Source organism: Pteronotus mesoamericanus, unplaced genomic scaffold (assembly GCF_021234165.1).
Source record: "Pteronotus mesoamericanus isolate MK-2021 breed Mesoamerican mustached bat unplaced genomic scaffold, CSHL_Meso_final scaffold_651, whole genome shotgun sequence".
Classification (NCBI taxonomy): domain Eukaryota; kingdom Metazoa; phylum Chordata; class Mammalia; order Chiroptera; family Mormoopidae; genus Pteronotus; species Pteronotus mesoamericanus.
In genome coordinates this window covers 22,474,268-22,489,750 of record NW_026555325.1, presented here as the reverse complement: position 1 = coordinate 22,489,750, position 15,483 = coordinate 22,474,268, and the positions used below count along the sequence as shown (strand labels likewise).

Below are 15,483 nucleotides of genomic sequence, written 5' to 3'. Positions count from 1 at the left end.
AATCAGGGCACGCTAGCTAAAAAAACGAAGTTTTCCACTCCTATAATGCTTCTTTGAAAAGGGCATCAAGACCAGAGAGTGGGAAGAGATCTTGAAGACCCCCCACCCCCACCCATCTATTTTGCTGATGAGAAACAGGCCCAGAAAGCAGAAGGGGTATAGCAGGGTCGACCTGCCCCCTCATGACATAGCTGGGTGGTTTACATCAATATGGCACTTAAAAATGATGTGTACATAGTGGTTTGGAATGTTCCATTTCATTTTAGTAAAACAAACTCATGAGTAATAGGAGAGGAATAGACAATTTGGTTCAGAAAAATGGAGACAGAGCCATGGAGAAGTCCACTAAATAAAATGAATATTCAAATTCATGCTGTTCTCTGAATCATAGTTTACATATATTTAAGTTAGAGGAATTGTTGCATGACAGTGTACATGTTTGAAGAGGAGTATAGATGGTTTCAAAACATCCTCTTTTTTCCGTATTTTTACCGTAATTTCACTTGTGGTCCATCTACTCTTCTATCAGGTAGTCATTAAATCATTGAAAAAGTTCAATGTTTATTTAATACCTCTGTTGTGTGATAATTCATGGAAAGTGTTTGATAGTTTCCTGAATAAAGCTAGTGGTAACTTAGAATTTAGTGATTAGAAACTAAAAGCTTAGTGTCTGTACAAAAAAACCTACATCAAACATGAGACCAAATCTGACAGGTCCTTGAGCCTCTAAGAAAGTGCCCAGGACCCCCGGACTAGCCTAATCCTGCCAGTGAGGAAGCAGTGCAAGTTCAGAAGGAAGCATGTGTCTGCTTTGTCTTTCTGGAGAAAAGAGTACCATGCCTCTTTTTAAGGAGAAAAAAGCATCTTTCAGAAAAAATGCTAAAATTTGATTAGCTTGTTCTTCACAAATGGGGAACAACCTTTAACTGGGACCACATCCATACATTTCCGGAGCTTCCTCCTGAAGTCAGTCATGGTTTATTTACAACAGCGCCTTTTATGATCTTTTGAAACATTTTGTGGAGGAATCATCATTAAGGAATAATGAACTTCATCTGCTGCAGGTTGTCTCTTCATTTTTAGACAATACTTATTTTGGAGATGATACAAGAAATTGTGCTGTTTATAAAGCAAATAAAACATTGCTGCCCTTGCACTGTGGTTCCAAACGTGAATGGATATGCAAAATTCCAAGAGGTAAAAATATTAATAAGATCTTTACTATATGTTTGTTTTCTAATAGTCTATACAGCATTTTCCCAAATAAATAGTTAAAGGGGTCTAAAATGCAAGCACCTTGGATGACAGTATCAACACCTTCATGATGAACCAACTGCACTATTTTAGCAAAGAATGTATATCCTAGGGGGATGAATAAAGGCAACACTAATGCAGTAGGCTAAGTAGGTAACGGGAAATGAGGATAACTGACTGTATTGTATTGTATTTTGGTGAGTACAATCTCGAAGAAATGGCATGGTGACATTACAAGCAAATAAAATTACTTGTCAAATGAGGAAGTGAAAGCACCTCACAGAGTGTGTGACACACAGTGGGCCCTCAACAAGTGTTCACATCCTTCCCTCTTTCATCAGAGTCCGTTCTTGAGCCTCCTCCTCAAGTATGAGAACTAACCATGTTCCAAATATCACAAAGAGCCTGGTTTTAAATGGTTTCTTAAAAGGTGAAGCACAAAAATATTGTGTTTAGATCTGAAGCAATGCAGGGATAGCACATCAGTGAAGAAAGGTTACTTAGGGTGGTTTGTTTTCACTTTGCAGATGTGAGACCCAAGATTCCACTCTGGTACCAATATGGTAAGAACTATCCTTCCAGTTCTTGAACTTCTAATTATGTGCTATATATACACCATTACTGTATTATTACAGTCCTCCAATCAAGTCTCTTACATTAATCTAAAACTAATTTGTTCAAACCAACAAATTAATAATTAATAATCAAATAATAAATTTAATTGAATATGATTAAAGACCAATGTTGTAGCTGAACTCTGTTTTCATGACAAGTGATTTTAAAATATGCATCTATCCCAGACCTTTGAATACAAATGAAGGTTTCTTACATGACACAGACCAAGGAAAATGAGCAAGTGTTTAACTATACTTATTTATACAAATACACATGTTTAATGTTGAGTGACCAAATTATGAATTTGAGGTCCATCACAGCATATCCTATCTAAGTTTGCATTACATTGGTCAATAGTTTTTGCATCATTTGCATTGTGTATTTTTCTTTCAGATGCACCCTGGCTCTTCTATCAGGATGCAGAGTACCTTTTTCATACCTATGCCTCAGAATGGTCCGCCTTTGAGTTTGTCTGCGGCTGGCTGCACAGTGAACTTCTCACAATTCATTCTGCCCGTGAGCAAGAATTCATCCACAGCAAAATAAGAACGGTACTTGAATACAAGTAACCATGAGCAATGTAGAGCTTAGCTCCTTCTTCTGTCCTCGGGGGATGTTTTTGTTTGACTTCAGACATTTATTTAAGTTTCATGAAAAGCCACACACTCTTTGATAATTGTTTCTTTTTCTGTTAAAGAGATTAAGAGAAAATAATGGAAACACAGCTTTACTATGTGGGTCAGTCACTTCTTTCATTCTTCACTAGCAGCTGCGGTGAGCAAGCAGAGTATTATTGCATGGATGAAGTCCATTTGAACATTTAACATATATTTATTCAGAGTCTACTCTTCCAGAGACTGGGGCTCTATCTGTGAGTAGTTAAAAGAAACCAAAACTCCTGCCCTCTTGGAAATTATAGTCTAGTCTGGGAAGGAAGACTGTAATCAATACAAGTAAATAGAATTACACAGTGTTTTAGAAAACGGTGAGTAGATGAATGGCCCAGAGGAAATTAAAGCACATATGAGGGACCAGAAGTGGTTGGGGGTGCATGGCTGTTTTAAAGTTTGAATTTTTACTTCCAAGAGTACATATTTTTCAGTTTGTAAAGACTCAATATACAGAAAATGGTAAGGAGTGGTTTTCCATTTCATCTTATGGTAGAAAAAGACTAGACTTATTCTTTTGCAGAGCTATGCTAATTAGAAATAAGCATGTAGAATGTGTTAAATAATGAAACAGATTGCCAGAGATTAGAGTACATTTTCAGCGTACTTCTTTAACAAGTATTTATTGAGTGTTAGGTGTGTGTCAGGCACTGGGGTGTTTGTCTCATTTTTTTTAAAAGCTGGAAATAATATGATGTACTAAGTAAAAAGAGAGCAGTAGAAATTACCGGGAGGCACTAAGGGTGGGAGATCTCACTCCCAATTTTCCCTAGGAAATCCTTGAAAGTAAGACAAAGCCTTTTTTCTTTTTCTATAATTTAACATTATTTCATGGTCTCCAGGAATCCTCTCTCATTCTATCACCTTTTCATGTTTGTAAATTGACTAAAATGAAGCTCGATACTAAAGCACTGTATTCATAAGAGAAATGCCATCTTCACGGCTCCTGGGGCTTTCCCATCTCCATAATCCTGCCTGGTGCCCACATAGCCTGTGAGGTGCAGGCAGGTGAGGACTGCTACTGAGTTTTGAGGGAAATGCCAAGAAACAAGGCTAGGTGACAGCTCCACAGTCCCACAGGGACTCAGTGGCAGCCAGCCAGCCACCAGAGCCAGATGCCCCCCACTCTTGGGTGGTTTGTGTGCTACTTTACCACCCTTTCGCGCCTGCAAAAGTAACACTCAAGACAAACCTTAATGTTAAGTATCAACAGATTACATGTAATGATGTCAGAAAATATGTTTATTTCTTTAGCTAGATAGCAGGCTCCTCACCCAGGTGGCAATAACAAGGCTGAAAACCGACCCATTGACTTGGCAGCGTGCATATCCCATAAGGAGCTGATATTTGGCCAATACTTACCATAACGATGTCAGGCACTGTGCTACGTACTAATATTTCATGACGTTTAATTTTTCCAGAAACTCTCTGTGGGGACTGTTATTAATACATTTTACAGATGAGGACCTAAAACTCCAAAGAGGTGAATCAAGTTGGTTACACAGCTGCCAAGTGGTGGAATTTGAAAATGAACCCACCTGACTTAACACATCATTTTAAAAAACCCTGCGCTGGCAACAAAACAGCAGCATTAGGGGTATATATGAGCATAAAGTCTCCATTATATTAAAATGCTACTACTAAAATCTTCCCTGTCCCTGACTGGTGTGGCTCAGTTTTTTGGGCATCGTCCTGCAAAGCAAAAGGTAGACAGTTCAATTACGGGTCAGGGCACATTCCTGGGTTTTAGGTTTTATCCCCAGTTTTGGTGCATATGAGAGGCAAGATGGATATTTCTCTCCCTCTCTTTCTCCCTCCCTTCCCTGCTGTCTAAAATAAATAAATAAAATCTTTTTTAAAAACCCTCCCTCAAAAGATGGCACCAGCTCTGTCCTAGACATGAACAGTAAAGGCTTCTCTGATCATTCCAACAGAGTTGAGATCTCCTGGGAACGTCTGCAGGTGTTCTCTCTTCAACTTTCTCTTATTTCCCTCTCCCCACCTTTAGTGGTTGGGAAACCAGTAGGGATGGCAAACTTAATACCTCCCATACAAGGAACATGAAAACCCACAGATTTGGCAGTCTGAGAGTCATAGTGCCATGATCTAGTTGAAGACTAGATATTGTTATGATCTCAAACCAGACAAACCTTGTGGTGTCTCTTATATGGCAAAAATTGCTGCCCAACCTGTGACCATGTTAACACAGAATGCCCTGTCAGTATTAGGGGTGAGCAGCTGACTGATCTAACACAGCACTGTTCTATAAAACAAACTTACTGTGATGGTATAGGATGTGGAGACTAAGAAAGGGGACAAGGGGAAAGGGTAACAATTTAGAAAACAAGAAAGCTGTGGATTTCTAGAGCAATTTTTATTTCTGCATAATCTGTGGCTGTGTTAGGTACTTTTGTTGGTGGGAGTGGTGGTATTTATGGTGACTGCTTACATAAGTAAGAAATTCCATGTGTAAAAAAGCCCTCCTGGAGTGAATCAGTCCAGAAGTTATGTCATTCCAGAATGAGGAACTAAAAATGTAGAAGTCACACTACTCACTTTGTGATACACTCATCCTATAAGCATAGGAAGAATCAGGATAGGGAATTAAATGGTTTTTTTTTAATTACAAATGTGTTCTATGGCTCCTCTATGAAGAGTAGTAACTTAGAAATACAAATAAACAAAAATAACAGTTGGAAAAAATGATGAGTCAATATTTTCTCTTTGAATAACAGAAGACCACAGGCAGGATGAAAGTGAATTTTTGAATACATCTTTTTTGAGACATCTTGTTTGTCAGATCAATGCCAAAAAAGTAAAAGACTACAAGCTCTTTAGGAGTTGTTTGACATGAACTACCAGTCCACTTGTCCATTGAGCTAACATTTTTATGGTGTACCGTGCAATATTTGCTACATGAAATTTTGACTTATTCTTAAAATTATATTTTTAAATATTTCTAAAAAAATATATCAAAGTTATTAACTGTTTTCTAAAAACTGGTGTTCTAAACCCTCAGATGATTTAGGTTTGCTATTTTGATGGAAACATTTTAAGAGATGATGGGTCATTGTTCCTTATGTCATTTAGAGATTTAATACATTGGCTGTTGCTGTGTTTTTTTTTAGTTCTTCTTGGTAAGTGTTCTTTCTATATGATGCTATCTAGAATGGCTATTGTCTGTAATAAAACATAATTGTTGTTATGAAATCCATGGTCATATCACATTTTTAATATTATTTTATACAAAGAATATTAATGTCTTCTATTGTTGTGGTTTTATACCTCTGCTAAATTTTAAAACATCCATATTTTGCATTGGATTTTTCTCTCTGGGTATCCTCTAGCTTGTCGCATGAAATTCTGTTCCACATCATACCAGGTTATGAGGCACCATGTCAGGACTGCCATGCTGTAATTGAGGTGGTTATAAATATGCTACTTAAGATGCAGTAGTTAAAATTTCTCTTTAAAGGTCCTTAATTGGGGCAGTGAACAATCAGGCCACGATTTCCACTACTGTTGCACATGAGACCTCTTTAGATTGAATGAAATTGTTGTGGTTCTCCCACTGAGTTCACATCCAGTCTCAGTGGACCCATTCCAAAGCCTGACAATGGGAATCAAAATTCAGCATGTAAGAACACGTCCATGAAACAGCACCTCAGGGATACAAAATTATAGTTGCTCCATCTTGTGTTGTTCTCAAATTGCTGATGTGGCAGACAGCCACACTGTTTAAGGAGTAAAAATACCTGTTTATAAATTAGAACATTAGAGTGCTATGAGGTTTTGTTTTATAATGACCCGAAATTCATATGGAGAAAATATATATCTATATATCTTAAAATGTATTCTCAAGTCTTTACTGAAGAAATGGAAGTGCAAATTTAAGTTTATAATGCCTCCAGAATGTTTTAGCATAAAAAAATTGAATTACATTTTACACACACAGCACATAAACAATTAAGTATATTAATTTAAAGGTCTTAGAGAATCCTTACTGCCTCTTCCTCTTTTATAAGTGAAGAGGAAATTTCAATTTCCTGGGCCCGAAGTCCAGTATTATTCATGTTCTAATGTGTTTGTGTGCACATGTGTGTGTGCACATGCACATATTTGGATTTTATACTTTATTATACTGAGATCTGTGTGATAAATAATAGTGTAAAATTAGTAAAAATACAAAGGATGAGTTTTTAGTTGACAGAATACTGGAAATTCTGTCATATTCTTTTGTCCTATTTTGTGTTTCACTATTTGATTAGAGAGGAGAGGGTGCTAATACTCAGTTTAAAAGCTTACCAGGTTAATCCCTAAAATTCAAAAGCTTTCTCCTATTGATGCCTTTGTGCCTTGAATTGTTTTTCAAATAGAACGGCATATACAATGAGCTTCTATAAAAAACTGAGAAGATAAGTCAGTAAATTCTTAGTCAAAAAAAGAAATCCACATAATATTTTACTTTACAATATTACTTTTAAAATCCCTATTATAAGATAAAATTTACTTTTAAATACATAGGAAAATTTCTACGTAAGATATTGCGTGTTGTATGAAATTAAAATTATTTTCAATATTTGATTCCAATTTTTCTTCATAATGAGGAGGGAATATTTTAGAATAATGAAGTTTCAAGTTTTCTCAAGATGCTAGGCCTTAGTGTACTCTTCTTTAGATAATTGGGTAAAATACTGAAGAACAGAAAGCTATTAACAACAGCACTGTTAATCTTAATAATGAAAAGGGAAAGCAGGTAGAATAAATGCTGACATTTTTCTTTCCTTTTAAATAGCTATCGAAGTATGGTGTCAATTGGTGGATTGGACTTCAAGAAGAAAGAGCCAATGGTGAATTTCGGTATGAACCTGGATTAGTTAGCATTTAATTTTGTTTGTCAGGTTTTATTTGCAGAATGATTGTACTAGATCTCAGTGATCAGTTTGTTGAGTCAGCCTTCAAACATTATCTTTAGCTTATAAATTTTCATTTTCCTAACCTAAGACATGAATATTATTTTATTTAATAAAATACTATGACTCCAACCCATACCCCAGTATTTCAAGAATAGTGTTGAAGACTGAGCATGCAGAATGAGAGAAGACCTTAAAATTTTTAATTTTCCTATAGCTGGAGAGACGGAGGTCCAGTAATATACCAGAACTGGGACAAAGGAAAAGGAGGATCTATGAAAAATCAGAGCCAGAAATGTGGCTTCATTTCATCCATAACAGGTTATTTTATTCATCCATTTTGGGGTTTATAGTACAAACTAATACTATTCAGGAGCCTTAAAATGTCCTTTTCAGTGCATTAGGAAGTGAGAAAGTTTTGTTTGCTTATTTTCCTTTTGAATTGAATGTGTACAACTCATTCATCTTAAGGCCTAAAAATGGCCATTCATACAGTTTATTCCATGAAATCATGTTCTTGAAATTAATTTACATTCAGATAAGTCCTTCCTTATGAACTAAAACAACATCAAAAATGTGTCCATTGAAAGTGATCAAAATTATGTCTGCCAAATACTATTCTCTATGAAATTTATGAGTCCATTTTTATCTCTTCCTAGTATCCAGTTTATAATCCGCCAGATCTTTAATCTCTGAGAAATTTACTTCCAACTTCCCATTTAAGAAAATATTATATTGAATTCAGTAATCTTTTTTTTTAATACCTGTCATTAATGGCTGCTTATCTTAGAACACCAACTGTTTGCAAGTGGGATTTAGAAGTACATGTAAGTTGAAGACTGGTTTTTTAAATTCTACTCATCAGTACAATGTTACTTGGGTTGATTGTCTACTCATATCTACCCTACTCTTTCTCTCCAACAAAAGGAATGATATTCTCAACTCTAACAGATTCATAATAAACCTGTGTCCCGAGTCAGGAGCAGAATAAACATGGAGAACAATCCTTGATGCAAGGGCTTCCACGAAGTTAGGAAAAGAAAAACCATGCAGTTAATCAGCTTGCTTTTGCCAGCAGGTGTCACAACAGCCTACAGAAAGGCTTTTTTGTGACTGGAAAAAGAGCAGCTAATCTGCATTAAAAATAGCATTCCTACCCCTACTTCAAAATGTCAACGGACATCCTTTTGTCTCCTATCTCTCATATTAGAAAACTGAATCTGCCCTTGCAATTTTTGTGCACCGTGTCCCGTTTTGGAATTATAACTTGGAAGCTAATGAAATACAGTCTATAATCTCTGAAAAATATAGCTCTTCCAAATTCAAAAATATTTTCCAGGAGGCTGGGGACTTTGGGATGTATTTTCTTGAGGACGTGTCTATATGTGCCTGTTTTGTTTAAGGGTCAGTGTTAAGAAGAGTTCCTTTCTTAAAAGTTCATGGGTTAATTTTTCTAAATTATTATATTTTCAAATGAATTATAAAATAGTAATGATCATCTATTGATTTTAGAATCTTTTTTCTCTCTTTACATTGAAATTGAATACTTTGAAACAAAAACATTACTCTACAAAATAGTCTTTTCTTAACCAAGTTAAATACTCTTAGAACTTTAATCAGTTCTATGATTTCAACTGCAGTACTTTAGTTTTTTTTTTTTTTACATTTACATTATTGAATTAGAGTTACTGATTTGGCACCTTGCCCATTTAGCTTTTGTCACTGGAGAACTCTATGATTCATAGTTAAATTTAGTTCAGTTTCTAGATTTAAAAAACAAGCTATGATAAACCGTGGCAGTCATAAAAATAGCAGTCAATAGACAATGTGTACAAAGAGTCACCATTGTTTCTATTCATTTCTAACCCATTTTCCCCTCCAGGACTCTGGTCTAGTGAAGAGTGTTCAGTTTCTATGCCTAGCATCTGTAAGCGAAAAAAGTTTTGGATTGTAGAGAAACAGAAAGATACACCAAAACAGCATGGAACATGTCCTAAAGGATGGCTCTATTTTAACTATAAGGTAAACTTGTAAAAATGGGTGTGGCTTTGAAAAACCATGATTTGTCCATTGGCCCTGGAATTTTTTAGTCACAACTTTCCAGAGATTTGAGACGTTTTCGATTTAGGGACAACCCTCTTGGAATAAGAAGTGTTTGTGAGAAACAGCCTTGACACCACCCTCCATATACGTTCAGTTGTTGTATATTCATTCATTGTGCTGTGTGCCTGTGTGATGCCTACGTGCGTGTGCACACGTGTGTGTGTGTGCCTGTGTATCTAGGCCCTGTTCCCAAATAAGCTGTCCACTCCAGAGCGCCCAAGCTCCACCAGGTCCTTCTTGTGTCTTCTCTGCCTGGACATGTCCCTGCATAGAGCTCTGCCTACCTTGTGAATTGACCTACTACTAACATAGCTCAGTCTTCGTCGTCTTGAGCCTCATAAAGTGGGTGCTTCCATGCAGAACTGAGTTTTTTTAATTGATAGCATGGATATTGTAAACCAGATTTATTGTTTCTGATTACGGCCTCCAGTTAAAGCTGAGACTTCCCCTCCACTCCTTATGTTGTATAATAAAATAAAGCCTTAGGTGAAAGTAGTTAAAGTGCATCCCAAATTATAAATCTTTGCTGTTTGATCATAGAGAGCCAATTTTTAATCTGTATGCTCAGTTGTATTCTTGTAAGTGCTTGTTTTTTACAACTATTATAACAAGTACATCCTGGCAGAGGTCTGTGGAGAACAGGCACAAATAAATGCCTATCTTGTTTAGCCATCACCTTTTTGATACAGCGAACAACCCCAAAACAAGAACACAACTATTCTAGTTACTAACTCATAATTCCTCCCATGGACAAGAGAGGATATAAATGGCAACTCTAATCCTTGGCATTAGAGATATAACTCTCAGAAACTCACACTGGCTGATTTTGGTTCAGCCTTTGGCTATTATCCTTCCCCCAAACGTTTTTATCCACATAGCTTTGCTCTATTCCGTGTTTGCTCCTGTGTGAGCAGAGGCATCAAGGACACACATGGGCATGCGGGCGAGCATGGGGGAGCAGACCCAGGGCGGAGAGCAAGCAAAGGCTTCCTTTGAAAGGCATAGAAAGTGGCAAGAGCGAAGTGCAGGCACATCCAGGTGAGGAGAAGGACCCTGTGAAGCGAGCTGTGAAGGAGGATTCAAACACCCTCATGTAGCTCAGAATCTTTTTTTAAAAAAACCTTTATCGATAACTAACAGCTAGATTAGCGATTCATGGCCCTGATCATATATTTAGAATCACCAGGCAAGATTTTTCAAAATGTCAAGGTGACATCCTTAAGATTCTGATTTGTTTGATCTGCATAGGATCCAGGCATCAGTGTTTTAAACTCTCCCTTAGTTATTCTAATGTACAGCCAATACTTCCCCAGCAGTGTAACAGTAGCACAACTTGGTCTTCATACTATTCAGAGGATTTGATTTTTAAGGAAACCATCACAGCAGACTTCACACAAAGGTGACCTTTTATCAGTGAGGGTTCGGGGACCACAATTGTGTCCCCCGACCCAGCACCATACCCTGCATGTTAATGGCTAAAATCCTACCACAAGAGTCATTTATTTGCCTTAACACTTGATTTTGTTTCAGAGAAATATTTCTGAGAGTGACACATCTGTCACCTACATTTTGGAATAAGTGAGTTTATCAGATTATTAGAAAAGTTGATTGATAGCTGAGAGGAGTGGAGCACCCAGTGGAATGGTTCCCCTGATTAATTTTTTAAAAAATCTCCCAAAGGAAAATTGGGAGACAGCAATGCAGACAGTACTCGCTTCGCAGTTCTGGAGGAGTTCCAACATGTTCTGTGTTATTAAACTTTGTATCTTGTTTGTCATCTTCTTAATACTAATTTTTATTGGTTATTTCTAAGGAAAAAAGATTCAGTTGGTTGACTGATTGTCTACCTTCTAGAGTTTTAAAACTGAGATACCAGAAGTTAAGCATCTTTTCTAATGTTTATAGATGGTTTCCTCCATGTTTGGTGATACAAAAGAAGCTTGACCAGGGGTTACCCCGGGAACATATTTGCCACAGCAGAGTTGCAGCAGGAAGAAATTCTACACGTGTATGGGTGTGTGTATCAGATGAACTTTTGTGCTTCTACTTATACATTTTTATACAAAGACCTAGGTTAAGTGCTAATGGCTGTTTTGCACCATCTAGTTTGGCATTAACCAGGATTTTATTTCATGCACAACATAGTCTTAAAAAACACTCCTCTTTTTTAAAAAAAATGTATTCCAATTAGCAGCATTTTATGCATTCATTAATTCGTTCATTCAACTATGTTGAATGTTGGTAAGTCTTTGGTAAGGAAAAATATACACAATCCCTTCTCTTTTGGAGCTTATAGATTTGAGGGGGAACAGACATGAGTGAATCAATCAGGAAAATATTGTATAATTTAAAGTTATGGCACATATGAGGAAGAAGTGTTACAAAGTTTAAAATGTATACCAGGAGGACCTGACTGAGGTGGTCAAAAAGACAGGGGGCATTAAAAGTAGGGGGAATAGCATATGCTAAGGTATTAGGGTGAGAGGGAATCTGACATAGTTAAGAAACTAAAGGAAGCATACAGATCTAGGATACGAGAGCTGAGACGAAAGAAGTAGGCAGGGGTTAAAGCCTCTTAGAGTTGCTGGTTTTTATGCCAAGGGCAATGAGAAACCCTTGAAGGGTTTTAACTAAAGAGGGGCACAGTCAGGACTGAATTTTGAGAAGAATCACTCAAGTTGCAGTGTCAATACAGAGTGGAAGAGGGCAAGGTGAGAAAGGTAAGTGCAGCTAGGAAGCTATTGCAATAGTCCAGGCAAGAGAGTGTTAGTGGCTTGAGCTAAGATGATGGGGACAAAGAATGTGGGGCAGTGGGAGTGGTGGGGGACTCTGGGGAATGGGATTTCCAAATGGTAGGGCTGGAGAGGTGAGGGAGTGGGAGAGGGAGGGCGACTCCCCCGTTCCCGGCTTGTATGATTGCGGCATTGACTGGGCACTCAAGGTCAGTAAGAACCTGGCAAAGGACCAAGTTTGGGGCTTAGATCCTGAGTTCTATTTTCAAATTTTAACCTGGAAATGACTTTGAAACAGACAAAAAAAAAAGAATTTTATATTCAAAACTTGTTTGGAATACGGAGGGATAGCCTCAATTCACAGTTATAATCAGAGACGCATTAAACTCGATCACATTTTGCAAATTAGTAAGTAAATAAACAGTTTAAAATTAAGGATGTTGTACTTCATCTTGCTGCTTACTTTAATTGTTAATGACACCATTTTGAAGTGTGTTAGTAAATATGTTATATTTTTAGAAACAGTGAAGTCCTGGTAATGGGAGGCAGACACTCTCACCATCAGGCTGGTAAATCTTGGCTGAGGCAAATGTTGGGGAGGGGGATAGAAGAAGAGGGGAGTGCGCGTGTGCGTGTGTGTGTGTGTGTGTGTGTGTGTGTGTGTTCTGGAGAGATATTATTGAACTAACTGAACCAATGTGGTTCATTGGTATTTATGAATGGTTCATTAGTATGACTATTTGAACACAAGGTGAACTCACATTAAATGATAAGGCTTCCTAATAATTAGTATGTGCCACTGTCTGGTATTTGTAATTAGGGTAAAGAGGAAAAAAGAAAGAAATAGATAAAAAGACAGTTGTTGTAAAATTGAAATCTTTCACAGCCAATTCTGTTTCTTTGTGAAGCAAACAAGGTGAAGGGAACCAGAATTGAAAATGTACTTCCTCTCTTAGTTGGTAACTCAACTTCATGCTAGATCAGGGTTTCTGGTTTTTGTACTAAGAACAGTGGAAAGTCACTGAACAGTGACTAAGAACAGTGGAAAGTCACTGAAGGGTTTAGACTAAAGAATACCTACCTGATCAGAACTGAGTTCTGAAAAGAATTACCTAGGCACTATTGACATTTGGGGCTGGAAAATTCTTTGTTCTGGGGGACTGCCCTGTGCATTATAAAAAGTCTAGCAGCTTTCCTGGCCTCTACTCACTAGATGCCAATAGCAATCCCCCACCTCAAGATGTGATACCAGTCATGTCTCCAGATGTTATCAAAATACCCCCTGAGGGGCAAAATGGCCCCATTTGAGAACCACTGGACTAAATCTAGAATATCTGATGTCATTTGACAACCATCACAGTCTCTTGGGTTTATTTCACTCCATAAATATTCATTGGTGGCCTTCTTTGTTGTGATATTCAAAGAGGAACAACCCTTAGTCTCTATGCTTTTAAGGAATCCATGAACAGAGGAAGGGACATGTGACAAATTTAGAAATTATGGAAAGATGGGAAAGGATGACATTTCAGAGGAGGATGGGATTTTCTCAATGGCATGATCCTGGGATCTGACATTAACGACCAGGGTTTCTTATGTTCATTGATGAGAGAATGTTTTTATGGAGCATCCTTTGCATTTAGTCTCTACTGATGTCTCTGGAACTTAGCCTGATCTGTTATAGCTTTTTTTCCCTTTCTCTCTCTCCCCGGACCCCGCCTGGCTCTACTAACATGTTTAAATCTTACTGAGCTTTGAGAGTGGGGAGGTTTTCTTCACCTCTGCCTGTGCTGCCTAGTAGCTACTATTGCTTTTCTCTTCCCATAATGAGTAATCCCTGCAGTGCCACAGACAGGATTCTCTCATGAGTAACAATCAACTCTCACTGCCAAATCCCACAACCATTTTTTTTGTGCTCCATTTGGCAGTGTTGGCCACCCTCCCATTGTGTCTTCTTCCTAGGTCTCCCTGATTCTGCCCTAGCTTCTCTTCCCACTGGGCTCATGTTTTCTTTTCTGGTTCTACCTCATGGACTTGGCGACCACATGGCTAATTCCAAGTTCCTAGTGAACTTAAACACCTGGTGTTGTTTTGACTCCCTAGTATTTCTCCCTCACAGCAATTGAGGGAGTGTGTTTGCAATCAAAACTGAACTAAGCTGTTACTAGCCCAATTTAGATTAAATCTGCCACTATAAACGTTGCAGTCAGGCTGGCTCCTTTTTAGAAGGAATGCTACTTTTCACTGAGCAGAAGAACTCGTTCTGATATTTCACATGACAGAACACATCCTTGCTCCTGTTCCTGCCTGATGCAGTGGAGGCTAGGCACATACCCTGAAAGCTGGTTCTCTTCATTTTACTTCCACCTTTGAAGTGTCTCAGAGAAAACAAGGAGTCATTTCTGAGTAAGAAAATTATCGAGTTTTCAAGGCTCATCCTCAGCATCTTTGAAAAATTTTTACTTCGTTATAAAAATATGGAAGTAAACATTTTTTATTTTTTATAGTGCCTTTTGGTGAAAATCCCCAAAGACCCAAGTGGTTGGAAGAACTGGACGTCTGCTCAAGATTTCTGTGTTGGAGAAGGGGGTACACTGGTCACCATTGAAAATGAGGTGGAGCAAGGTATTCAATGTTCAGTCAGGCAAAAGTAACCATTTGTATTCAAGTATTCATTAAAGTATTCTTCCCAAATTCTAACATTTCTAAATCAATATTTCCATGAATTTTCTATAAGGTTTATATCATGACATATGTAAAAGTTAGTACACTGCACTGCTTATAAACTGGATTTTTGGAGACTTGTCTGTTTCACAAATAGTGGAAAGAACAAGGACATATTTATGATGTGTGTTTAAAAATGGCTAAAATATTTCAAAATGGCTAAAATAATCTGAGGTGAAGCTACTATAATTGTAAGGCATCCTTTTATAGACCCTTTAGATTCACCTACAGACTTTTATTACATATGTAGGCAATTTTATACTTTAGTTTAAACAAAGCAAATAAATCCTCTTTTGTTAAGAAAGCCATTGAATGAATACTGGAAATTGTTTTTTAATGATATGATGAAATCCTAGGCTTAGCCAACTAATTTCTTCAATTTAAACTGAAACAAAAGTGAGAGAGACTGCATTACCTTAAAAAGGACAAAGTAATTCTGACAACTGATTTGTAATTAAGTTTTGCTGTCATTTAAAT

The 15,483-nt window shown here is 37.3% G+C and overlaps 1 protein-coding gene across 1 annotated transcript in view; it reads left to right on the top strand.

Moving 5' to 3' along the window:
• Positions 1-15,483, top strand: part of PLA2R1 (phospholipase A2 receptor 1) — a 101,886-nt gene that overhangs the window by 70,908 nt on the left and 15,495 nt on the right. The window contains exons 15-21 of the mRNA XM_054562300.1: positions 1,065-1,197; positions 1,782-1,817; positions 2,263-2,420; positions 7,333-7,397; positions 7,668-7,771; positions 9,333-9,472; positions 14,790-14,907. Of these exons, the coding sequence (XP_054418275.1) occupies positions 1,065-1,197; positions 1,782-1,817; positions 2,263-2,420; positions 7,333-7,397; positions 7,668-7,771; positions 9,333-9,472; positions 14,790-14,907 (754 nt within the window). The remainder of the gene's footprint in view (positions 1-1,064; positions 1,198-1,781; positions 1,818-2,262; positions 2,421-7,332; positions 7,398-7,667; positions 7,772-9,332; positions 9,473-14,789; positions 14,908-15,483) is intronic.